The 13,176-nt window shown below is 37.7% G+C and overlaps 1 protein-coding gene across 1 annotated transcript in view; it reads right to left on the reverse strand.

Moving 5' to 3' along the window:
- The window catches only part of PHIP (pleckstrin homology domain interacting protein), a 101,311-nt gene that overhangs the window by 70,496 nt on the left and 17,639 nt on the right, over window positions 1-13,176 (reverse strand). The window contains exons 7-9 of the mRNA XM_062489830.1: window positions 8,826-8,986; window positions 3,595-3,816; window positions 2,883-2,983 (exon numbers count right to left, since the gene is read on the reverse strand). Coding sequence (XP_062345814.1) covers window positions 2,883-2,983; window positions 3,595-3,816; window positions 8,826-8,986 — 484 coding nt within the window. The remainder of the gene's footprint in view (window positions 1-2,882; window positions 2,984-3,594; window positions 3,817-8,825; window positions 8,987-13,176) is intronic.

Genomic DNA, 13,176 nt, shown 5'->3' on the forward strand with positions numbered 1-13,176 from the left:
AGTCAAGCTCAGGAGGAACATGAAATCAAGTTCTAACCTTAGCATGTTACAGCATCTTTCACCTGAACTACTCAGAACTTGGTTTTGCTTGAAAGCTCCAATTTCTCCTTCCTGGGGTGGGAGTTGTACTAGAACCAAGATACAGGGCAGCAAGCTCAGAGGCTGAACAACCATGGTAAGAGATCTTGTCCCTGTCATCTTTCTTCCTCTTTAGAAATACTGAACAGAAGGAAGCCTGTATTTTTTACTACACAGATAAATGGAAGGATAAACTTCCCACCTCACCAGCAATACTCTCTTCCAGATGGCTTACACATAATTTTTTAAATATAACTTCAAAAGAGGCCTTATGACAAAAAATTAACAGGCATCTTTCTTTCCCTTGATGCTCTTATATTGCTAGTACTTGCTTTCCCCCAGCACATAACTGAATGGATGTAGAGGGAACCTGCCACGCTTCCACAGCTCTGGAAGGACAACCACATCTAAGCATGTAAGAAGTGCAATCACCTCAATAAAAACTGTTATGACAACACACATCCACTGCTAAGCTGCATTGGCCATGCAATGCAGCCTTCTTGTGGAAAATCACACTGCACTGTAAGTTTGCCAGTATAACTTATTTTGTTTTAATGGAATAATCATGATAAGCACAGTTAGAAAAATTTATCACTTAGCACACTGAGTAAAAATTTCCCTAACTAACAAGTTCCCTGAACTAGTATACTGTTCAATTCAGAAAATTAAGACTTGTCTGTGTGTCCAATTGTTTTGATATCTCAAGTGGCATAGGGTTATATTCCAGTCCCAAAAGACATACCTGTCTTTTATTTAAAATTTATTTATTTTATTATTGACATTTTAATCAAGTTTTAATTTGGATTAAAAAGCATCAATTACTTCAAATACATTACAGCTCTACTAAGCTTAAACAAGAACCTAAACCAAGCAAAAGCACACAGTGATGCCTTTTAATATCTTCATATAATGCATAATACCCTGTGGCAAGGAGTTTTGTAAATCAGACGCATGTTTTGCAAACAGCCATCTTCTTCCAATTTGAAAACTGATACTTGCATTTGATACCTTCTAGAACCATAAGGGCCCACAAGCAATTCCTCATTATATTCCCTTTTCAACACACTCATGACTGTACATGACTCATCTTCATGTATTAGTTTTTTTTCCAGACTGAAGAAATACAGCTTAATGGTTTCCTCTCTCTTCTCAAACCCAACATAAAAAGTATTTCCAAAACAGAAGGTAAGAGCAGTAGGAAAATTCCAGACTCAAAATTTAATCTGCACTCTGTTGTTAAGCAACACGAGTCACTGGCATGACTTAGGTTACCAAGCCACTTCCTTTCCGTGCTGCACATGACAGCTGAACTGATTTGTTTTCTCTAGGCCCCTGTCTAATTGCACCTTTTGAAGTTACTTCTACATGAAATCATTCCTCAAATATCTTTTATTCTTTTAATATTTGTTCAGCACATCTCACTAAAAATTTTTATTCTACAATTATATATCACCATGGAAAGGAATTAGTTGAGAATACCCCACCACAACCAGCAACAATTTTGTCTCCCTCTAAGTTTTATCTCAAGACAAATCCCATCCAACTCCACGAGTCATTCAAACTTTCATCATTTCTAAACATTAGTCTCCCAGCTTATATATTGTAACCTACCTAACTCTCAAGGATTCACTATTTTCTAATAACAGAATTACTTTCAAAAATCAATTCTGTAGACTAAAATTTTACTTAGGAAAAGGAGAAGAAACAAAACAAAATATAAAAAACATGAGGGTCAAAAGGTGTATCCTTGACAAGATTTCATCTTGTCAACGAGAGCTCAGACTTAGAAAGCCTTAAGAAAAATAAAGTGGTGGCAACTCCTTTCCTTCACACAAAAATAAGGATGTCAGCTATCACCTCCTGCCCTCAGTATAAAAGGGAGTCCTAATTTGACTACAGCATGCACTAGGCAGTAGAGTAGTAACAACCTGACACATGGCTTCATTTACAGTACCAAAAGAGAGACAAAACATCCAGAGAACATCAAAATAGTTAAGGCCCAACAACTAGAGAAGTACCTACGCAAGCGTGCCTGCAAGCTCTGCATAACCTCAGCACACTGGAAGTAAAAGATCCTAGCAGCAATTACCAAAACTACAAGGAAATTGAACTTACCTTCGAGGAGCATATATCCATAAGAACACATCCTATCATCAAAGCTAAATCACTAATGATTACTAAAACAACAATTTCCAATTTTAAGCTATGGGTTTTAGTAATTAAGGAAAATAAAGAGTAAAGAGCATTTAAAAGCTGTTGAGCAAGTTGATTTTTAAAAAATTATATATGAAAGTCCTGACAACATTTTTTAGTATTTTTTGAAGGCATGAACTTCAGGCACAACTTCAGCCATCAATACCTGGCTGTCCAAGAATTCTGCCTTCTGCCATGTTACAGCCAAGAGCAACTATGAAAAGATAATATAGGTAATGAAAGAACAAACATCAAAAATATCCTGATTTATACTAGGACATTACTGTCTCCTTTAAAAGTGTATTTTGCAATCTAAATTGCAATAATTTTATCAACTTAATATTAATTTCATTTGAAATTGTGATGACATCAGAATAATGGAGTGCCAACTTTGACATTATATTAAACAAAAAACCCAACAGTAGACTCATTTTCTAAATTAACAGATATACAAGAGATAAGCAAGGTATAGCTACATTAGAAATAGATCACACCAAACGATCACATACTGAAGTGAATGACAAGCATGATTTCGTCAAATTTTTCTCCATATTTGTACATAATTCTTAATTACATAAACAGAAGTAGCAATAAATAAAATAGCAACTAACTTTATTTTAAGGGTGCCAGCATCCCACAGCCAAAAGCATATAGTTCCATCTGCCCCGGTTGAAGATAAATATCTCTTTGAGCCACTGCATAGTGGAGAGAACTGGGAAAAGGGGGAAGAAAAAAAGAAAAGTTCTCTTGTTAATCTGTTACAGATGTGCTAAGCAGTTCCACAATTCATCTTACAAAAAAAAAATTAAAAAAAAAAAAAGAAAAAGAGAAAAAAAATCAAGCGTCAAACCACACTTAGGGAAACAGACTGGAATAGATTGGAATGAACACCAAAATAAAAAAAAAAAAAAAACACTGCTCCGTCACTCCCTCCAGAGCAATCCTTCTGGGTTACTTTCCAAAGCACTCCAGGTTCCTCCTCCCTCCCCTCACCACCCAAGTTGCACATTAGCATGCAACTCTAAACAAAAACAAACCAAAGTACTCCCAGGGACTGCAGTTTTTACTCAATGCACCTGTGCTCAGAATCACAGCCTGCAAAGGAATGGTACTTCAAAACAGAACTGCCCACATGTGTCATGCTATTGTTTTGAACAAGGATTATGTCTAGGATTCTTCAAAGGTCAGGCATTTTGACAATAAGCGTCTTTTTTCACAATGCATACCATGAAAATTCCTTCTCACTTCAAGCTTAATTGCCAGGCATGCATTTTTATTACACTGAACATTCTCATGACTCATTTTTGCAAAGTAAAAACCTACCTGCAATGACGTTATAGAGGCACTGTGGCCCTGCAGGACTGCTAAGGGTGCACAAGTTCGAAGGCACCAAACTCGGATCATTTTATCACAGCTTCCAGCAGCTATCATGGTGTTTTCATAGTTTACTGCCATATCAGATATTTCAGCTGCATGCCCTCTCAGGGTAGCCAACAACCTTCCATCATCGGTTGCCCAGATTTTTACAAGGCAATCATCTGATCCCTAGAAGTAAGGTAGAAATAATTTCAACCATGCCATTGGCCGTTTTGATGATAGAGTTAGCAGTGAAGTGACGTGAAAAACAGAACTAGTGACATGCAGATATTCCCACCCATGCTTTTAACAGTTTTCTACATTGCATCCAAAACACAGGTTTACATTGATTCTCATCATCAAACCATGATGTATTTATAACACAGATCACAAATCCTACAGCAAGTTGATTTATGCTTCAGTAAGACACTTTTTCCAAAAATACAGCACAAACTGAAGAAGCTGTTGCAATACATTAAGATTTACATTAAAAGTGAAAGCAAATTATAAACTGGTACAGTGTCATTTATACCCATATGTTCCTTATCTTCCTAGTTTCATCATCATCATCATACTTACCACAACAAGTTATGTAAACAGCATGCATGAAGCTATTCCATTATTAGGTCACACTAGCACAAACCTGCTTAAATATTCACATTAACAAACACTGAAATGACCATTCTTTCTCAACAAACTCAAGATATTTCATCCACATATTCATACTTGACTCAAGTTTTGCTAGTCTTCCAACACAATTCTAACAGCTACTTGCCTATATACAACAAATTCCCAGCCCTAGCAAAAAATTCAGAACTCATTCCTTCATTTTTATTGCATTTCTGCGCCTTCCTGAAAGTCTGAGCGTCTGCACCGCACCATGACTCAATACCATGACATTTGAACACCGCACACACACCAACAGACAAGATTTTTATTGTAAACATTTAATTCAATTACTCATATTCAGAAACAACACAAAGCTGGTTTTAAACATCCAGAGCACTGATCTGCTGCTTGACACACACAGGTCCTACAGGTTACAATGGGACACCACCTTATAAAATTTCACCAGTTTTTCCTGTTCCATTTATTTACAGTGCCTCTGCACATCTGCCTCTGAAATCTAGCATTTACACTTTAAGGACAGCAGAAGGCATGGCAATACTATCATCTACCTTTTATAAAATAGGACCAGGTCTCCTAGGCAAAGGAAATAGTTACAGAAGCTTGTTCATAATTATATTTTTTGCCTCTTGGTGAGAAGAACAATGATACAGCCTATATTCTTTCTACCTATGCATAAAACTTCCATGCTGAGATTCTGTGGAATACAGAATCTGCCTCATTTAACTGCTAGACTGCCACAGTGCCAGACCACAAAATACAACCAGAGCCTGAGTTACAGCAATGAGCAGAGGACAGAATCACAGAATTGTTGAGGTGAGAAGATACTTTGGTCTAGAGCAAACTCTCTGCTCAAGTAGGGTCAGCTAGAACATGATACTGTATCCACCACACAGGTTTTATTTTCTTCTGGGCATCTACTGAAGGCACCCTCTTGTTCCATCACCCAGGTCCTTAAATGAAGCATGAAAGAGTACCAGTCTCAATACCACACCCTCTGGTACACCTCTAGTGACTGGCCTCCAGCTGGACCTTGTGCTGCTAATTGCAACCCTTCAAACCTGAAATTGCCCTAAGATGACAGTCTCACAGTCCACACATCAAACCTGTACATCATCAGTTTGTCAGTAAGGACGCTGTAACTATCTGAAAGATAGTGTCTGCTCATGTTGCTCTCTTATCACGATATGAGACTCTAGAGTATGAAGAAGCTTGTATATTCTTCTCAAAATGTAGTCACCACCAAAAAACCCAGGAAGCTGAGACAAAAGGGTATGTGTGCTTGCTGGTGTGTAAAACTGCAAATAAGAGCCTCACTGCTCAAGAGAGACCTGAAAGTCTCAAACCCAAAACTACCAAGCACTAGAAAAGGTAGAAATCAGTCACAAAGATTTTAAATGGTCAGCAAGGAAAAACATTTAATATTGTTGTGGCACCTAATATCACGTGGAGGGTCCCCAGAGGTCTTTTTAGTAACAGCAAACAAAGATCAGCATAAAATGGGCCTGCTCCCTGCCAGCTGGCTATAGTGTTACTATAGAAGTGCATATTGTACATCTCCACTGCAGAGAAAAAATACCGTCAGCCAAGTCTCAACAATAAAAACTGGGGGGGGGGGGGGAAGGGGAAACAAAAGAGAAAAAAAATAAAGATAAAATTATAAATTTTGTAGCACCCTGGCAAGACATCAACAATAGAGTTTAAATAAATTAGTGTTTCTATCTGTCTGAATGGGACAATCCACAACTCTTAAGATACTGTTGCAATTCTACTAGCAAGGGCATGTGGATTACACCATAGCTCATGCTTCCAAAGTTATATCCACAACTGCTACAAATTATGTACCTACTAAAAAGCATCTGTCAAAAGTGCATTCTAAAACAACTTCAGCACCAAGAAAAAATTGATGACTACATTACCAAGGTATGAAGTAAAACTGGTTCATTTTCTTACCATTACACACACTTGTGGGATGAAGTGAAACTGCCAAGCAACACACAAATTAATCTTGGGTTGGAAATCTTACACAAACTATTACACAATGCTGTTTATTATTCCTTAGAAAGAATCATCTCAGCGGAGACGGGAAAATATAGGTGGGGAGAAAAAGAGGTTTTTGCAGTCAGAAATTTTATGGCAGGAACTAGAGAAGACAGTATTTGTTTCTATTACCCTGCATGGGTTCTGCAAGTCATGCTTTTCAGTAGAACCACAATACAAAGTCTCTACAGGCTGCACGGGGGCAGCTGCCTCACCACAGTCTTCCCCCCATGGGTTGCAGGGAATCTCTATTCCAGCACCTGAAACACCTCTTCCTCTTCATGCATGATAGGGTCTGCAGGGCTGTTTCTCTCACATATTTTCACTCCTCTCTCCCAGCTGTAGCTGCCCTGGGATCTTTCTCATTCTTAAATACATCCCGGTGGCACTACCACCATCACTGATGTGCTGAGCCTTGGCCAGCAGTGGGTCTATCTTGGAGCTGGCTGGCATTGGCTTTGGTTATGGAGGAATCTTCTCACAGAAGTCTCCCCAGTACCACAAATTTGCTATGCTAACACAACAAATTCCAGAGGCTAGCAGGAAAGATGTATATTGTCCTATTGCCACTGTCTTTAGGCAAAATAGAAGTAACATCTTTCTAGCAAGGACAACATCTCCCAGATGAGTATGACTCAAAAATGTGTTGAGAACTTATTTTCCTTTTAATTTGAAACAGAACATGAACAGAGCTTGAATTTAGAGGCTTTCAATCCTTCAGATGTGGAAACAATTATGATGCAGCTTCTAGAATTATACATCTAAAACAACTTATCCAACTAACATCTACCTAACACACTGAAGGTTGTGGAGTAAAAACGTAAGACAAGAACAATCCCTTACCAATGCATATGAATTTACTTACCACACAAGAGACTTAGAAGCTGTAGTGGTCTAAATTAAGAAGAACTAGCACTATTTCATTATACGGATGCAATTACAACACATAGTTCATAACTGTTTATCCACTGACTATATAAGGCCAGGTACAGCAGCTTGGATTTTACTGAAATGTGGAATACAACCATTTGCCAACAACCACTTAAACATCTACACAAACACTGGATTGACCTAAAAGTGCAGAGATGAGTTCAGTTCCAGGTCCTCCAAAATGAAGATTCAGCAACCACAATTAATATCTATGGCCACTTTATTTAACACCTGAAATAATCATGATCTAAACCAGGAACTTTCCTTCAAGCAATTAGATGAGGACACTAGCCAGCAAAGGAATTCCAGCAAAACTCTGGGGTTGCAGAAACATATTGCCCCTCTCTACCTCCCATTTTATTTCAGGCTGTCCTACTTCTCTATTAGAAAAAAACTGTTGTTACAGTCAAGAGAATTCTTTCATAAAATCTTTAATGCGTTCTGCCATGTCACATATAAAATAAACCCACAACACAGAGCCCATTTCCTGATAAGCAAATCACATGTAAACCACAGGACAAAAGACTTTAATGCCTGTGATTTAGCTTGCTGATGAAAACAAAATAAATATGAAAATAAGTTTCTTCTATGTCTGAAGTAACAGGTGAATAAATAAATACACCTGTTCAAAACACTGCAAGTTGTCTCATTCCTTCAACCACACATCTCCCCATGTGACAAAGCAAGATGCATGTGGGCAAAAGAGAGTATTATATTTACAACTGCCTTGACAGAATTTTAGAAGTTAGGACGTCAAGGCAAAAATAGAAAACCTGAACTGTACTTCTATCAGCATTGTTCTAGCTATCTGACACGAAGTTAAAAGGACACAATCAAGCTCCTGAATCCACACAGGTATTGATTACATCCAGTGTTCGTAGGAAGGCAATAAATGCAGCCAAAGCATCCTGGACTGGCATGAAGTGTGTTTGTGAAATCCTTGTCTCTACTGAAACTGACTACTTACCAAGAAATCTAAATAATTACACTGACATCTATGTGGTTTTATAAATCCCATCCCTTGGGAAACCTGCAATTTCAAGTCCTGATTTCAGACATTTGTCTAATATTTATGATTTAACAACAACAAAAATAAGAAAAGAGTTAAAAATACTAAAACCACTAGTATTTAAAAAGAGTTCCAAGGATCTCATAAAGACAATTTGGTGTGAATCAACATTTGTTACAACACACCATGTTGTACGTGATTGTTACATATGATTGTTCTCTCTCTGACTTCCTAGTCTAATTCAGTGACAGCAGTTCCTTGTTCTGCTTACGTTTTTGCTAGAGAAAACAAAGCCAGAAGAAACAATCTACACAGGGTAAATCCTTTCCACTGAAAATTGTTTCCTCAATGAACTGCACAGATCAGCACCACCATCACATCTAATTTTCAAATACACATGCCAAAACTTATTCAATATGTAAACCAGCATGGCTATTAAAAAGCAAATATGAGAGGAACAGTAGTAAAGGACTTATTCTGCTTTTCATTCATAATCAGTGTCTCTATATTCAGTTTTTGGAAACAATTAGGTGACATACCTCTACTTAAAAAATGAAAAAAATCTACCAAAAAATAAAGATTTTGTACTCACAGTAAATATTCGTCTGCCAGTCCGATCAAAAGTTACACAGTATACAGAAGATAAGTGTCCTAAAATTCGCTTGTGCATCTTCATATGTTGATAGACTGCAGTTGGAACAAGGCGTTCAAGTCTGTATTTTCCATTAAGTTTTCTTGAAAATAGGGTATCCACTACCAAATGGGTAAAGAAAAAAAGAGGAAACATTTATATTGCATTCATAAACTAAAATACTTGACAAGGATGGAAAATTTATTTCAACACTGGACTACCTGCACATATGAACAGGTTAGTGTAGTAATTATCTCATTTTGCCCTAGCTAGAGAAAAATACATACAAAAGTAGCCCGTGATACAGACATGAAGAAAGTATTGAACTGCAAGGCATAGTCCAAAGATGCAATACAACTTCCAACTTGAAGTGCCCAAATTCAGGAGTACTGAGCTAGCTTCCATGAAGGAGTAACCTACCTCAAATAGAGAAAGCATAAAAGCTTCCACGTAGCTATTAACTGAAGGTCAGCACACATTCAAATATTCTCCAAGGCAACCTGCTTCTTGAGGTCTACTGAAACATTTACCCACCACTTGGAAGAACATTCATTTTTTAAGAATCCTGCTATCCACTACAGCTAAACAAACACACACACACAAAACCACCAAATGAAAATTTATAAATTAATTCACTGAAACTTACAGAAATTTCTGATTTTGACTAACAAAACTTTGTTTCAAAGAACTTGGTGATATTTTTCAAGTTTAAAAGCTAACAAGTTCCAGGAGCAAGAATTTACTTTAACAAAATGGAAATCTCCCATCAAGAATGTCAGTGAAGAAAATAAAGCTCACTGTGATTAATTTTAAACTGCTATTCAGCAGTAATAAAGCAACAAAGTATAATACTTCTCTGCATAGATACATAATCATTAGTCACACTCCATATCCTCCTCAGACCAAAGAATGGCAATGTGATATATTTTATAATCTACAGAACTGTCATAAGGCAGGCAATGTAACATTCACACACAGAATGGTGTTGAAGATTTAAAGTAAATTTCTAAGAGACCACAGTCAATCATCCAATCTAACCTCCCTGCTCAAGCAGCATCATCCTGAAGCACGTGGCTCAGGACTGCACATAGACAGTTCTTGAATGTTTCCAGAGAGGGAGACTCCACAACCTCTCCGGGCAACCTGTTCCAGAGCATAGTCATGCATACAGGGAAGAAGCTCATCCTCACATTCAGGTGGAACATTCTGTGCATCAGTTTCTGCCTGTTCTTGTCTTATTGCTCAGCATCACTGAGAAGAGACTTGCTTCTTTCTCTTGGCACCCTCCCCCATCTGATACCAACAGACATTGATACGTCACCTCTCAGTTGTTGCTTCTCAAGGATGAGCAGGTGCAGCTCTCAGCCTGTCCTATTTATCACAGAGAGAGCCACTCCAGCCCATTAATCATCCTCATAGCCTTCCACTTGACCCACTCCAAGACCTTCATGTGTCTCTTGTGCTGAGGAGTCCAGAATTGGACACAGCACTCCAGACTGACCTCAGCAGGGTTGAGTAGATCACTTCCTTGACCTGTTGAAAATGCTCTTCCTAAGGCATCCCTGGATACCGCTGGCCTTCTTGCCCACAAGGGCACTGCTGGCTCATGGACAACTTGCTCACTAGTATCAACTGCAAAGGAGCTAAAAACCCCTTGCACCACTCAAGTCTGGCGCAGACCAACATGACAGTAGTTCATAAGCCAGCACAGGTCAAACTACATCAGATATGCTAATTTTTATAGTGGGATTGTAGCAACTCTGTAAGAACCACAAGATTCTTGTGTTATAGCTAAGTCCATCAGCCTCAGGCCCTAATTCAAGAAAGTTTTCCTAGTTCAAGAAGCTCCATGAAGAAGTGGAATTATTAGCTGTAGAGCAAAGCACTTTTAGTCAAGGAGCTCTTAAGGCTCTACTCTATCTTCACCCTTCCCTCATGCCAGAAGAAGACATGGTTGCATTTGCTTTACGACAAAGTTTTCCCTTGCCAGCAGTCTACTGCCCAGCAGCAGGAAACCAAGATTAGTTCAGGCACAAGATAAATCTAGTTGTGGTATCTGACAAATCATCCTACATTAAAAAAAAAAAATCCTCAACAAAAAAAACCCACACACACACAAAAAGAAACTAAACAAGTACACACACACAAACCAAAAGAAGGCCTTTGTCCCAACAAAGTGAGTTTACACAATAATCTCAACCTACACAGAAATTACCTTTTGTCTACTTTTAATATAAGATGGATATCTCAGTGCCTTCAAATGAAACAATTGCTCACAAAAACTGAAAAAAGCTTAACTGAAATTTTAACTTGTAGAAATGTGTCAATGAAACAAAACTGCAGAAAGACTCTGGGATAAATCAACAAATGACTTTACATAAGCATGTGATTTTTAAAACACACCTGAGAATATAAAGAAATTCTGAATTACTTGAGATCAACTTCAATTTTGAGAGGGTTTATGGGAGTACGTTGTTTGCTTTTAGGGTTTTTTTGGTAACACTGGAGAAGCTAAGTTTAGTAGAACACAAGCCAGTATTTCTTGGAATGGTCTTGCTGATGCCAATCACCAATGTGCAACTTGCTACTAGTTCACACATTCCTGGGAAACTCAACAGGGGAAACACCCCTTGTTCAGTAACAATCAACCTACCAGAGGAAATAAAAGGTAATACTGTGACACTGGAAGCAAGAACACTGGAATCCATCTTACTCTTTACCCTTGATCAAAACTTAAAAATGTGCAAGAATACCAAAACTGGTTAAAAATCAAATTAAGTGAATTAAAAAGCAATTTGACATGAAAAAAACCTCCACAGTATTATGAACTTACATTATCTGGGAAGATTTTTTTGTTTTACCAAGTTCATGCAATTAGCAGAGGAGAGGGGAAGACTCAAATCTCCCACAGGTTTAAACACTATCCATAAGCACATAACTTTTAAAACTTCCCAAACTGGGAAGTATCTTTTAGTTATTTAAAATGAAATTCTCACATCCACCACTGTTTTTCAATATCCCTTTCATTTAACTACCTTTATATTTACTCTTATCAACTTGGTCAGAGAAATCAGGATAGATTCTTAGCACCTGGCAAATTCTATTTATTCCAAACACCTGTAACTTTGCTAGCACATCAGCTTTTTTTTCCCCTCCAGAGTAAAGGTAAAAATCCAAAATACCTCTGTCAAAAATTCTTGCATTCAAACAATAAAATTGATTTTTCTTGTCCAAACCAAGATGAGAAAGGTTACCCACTGTTTGTAATAACGCCTTAGTACTAATTATAGGCCCTTGGTTTTACAAAAATTGTTACATCAACACTTGTCACGTCTCTAACCTGTCTAGCTTGATTTTAACTGCATTTGGAAAACAATGAATATAGAACTCTCTGTGACAGCAAATCTAATCTCTCTCATTTTAGCTGTATTAACACATTTCTGGGTTTGCTTGCCCTCACACAAATGAGTGAATATGAAGAAAAGTTGTTAATCACAGGAAGAATGACAACGTGCAAGCAGTTAAACGGTTGCAGTGGGAGCCAAAAACTCCATGAGGGAGTGAAGGAAGATGATACTTTATCCCAGGATGCATTAAGAGAATGCTGGCTGGGCCTTACAAGTCAACCAACATAAAGGGAAGGGTTGTAAAGAAGAAAACAACAGAATAGAGCTTGTGCTTGCTGGAAGGGCACTGTGAAATGGACAATGCATTGAAAAACTATCCAATAACTGGCTGACCAAAGAAATTAATACTACCTTAGTTTTACATTCCCATCTTCTACTTACACATAAGGTCCTGTTTTCAAAATAAATAAAATTAAAAGCAGATAAAAAAACAGTTGTTACTAAGAGGTTGTTGAACAACACAGTATGATAAACCACCACTTACTCCCAAATGATATTCCAGTTTCAAAATTAGAATTCTTTATATTTAGCAATCAGTAAAAGCCAGTGTCTGAGAAAGCTGTGAATCTGCTGGTATTTTGAAACTTTTTCATAAATTTTATCTTTTTAAATTGGTAACAATTATTTACTAACTGGTTCCAAATAAAATTAAGTGGCTTCTAGTTTTTAGTAACTGGGCTCATGTTCATATAATATGACCAGCCTCCAAGACTGAAATGGTCTACTTCCACCCAAGCACTGAATGGCTGAGGTGGGAAGGAATCTATATAGAGATCGTCTCTTCCAAGCAGGGTCAGCTAGACCAGGTAGCTCAGTGCTACATCCAGTCCAGTTTTGAATGTCTCCAAGGATGGAGACTTCACCATCCAAGCAACCTGTGCCAGAGATTTTATCATCCCCCAAAG

The sequence above is a fragment of the Cinclus cinclus genome, chromosome 3 (genome assembly GCF_963662255.1).
Source record: "Cinclus cinclus chromosome 3, bCinCin1.1, whole genome shotgun sequence".
In the NCBI taxonomy this organism is placed as follows: Eukaryota; Metazoa; Chordata; class Aves; order Passeriformes; family Cinclidae; genus Cinclus; species Cinclus cinclus.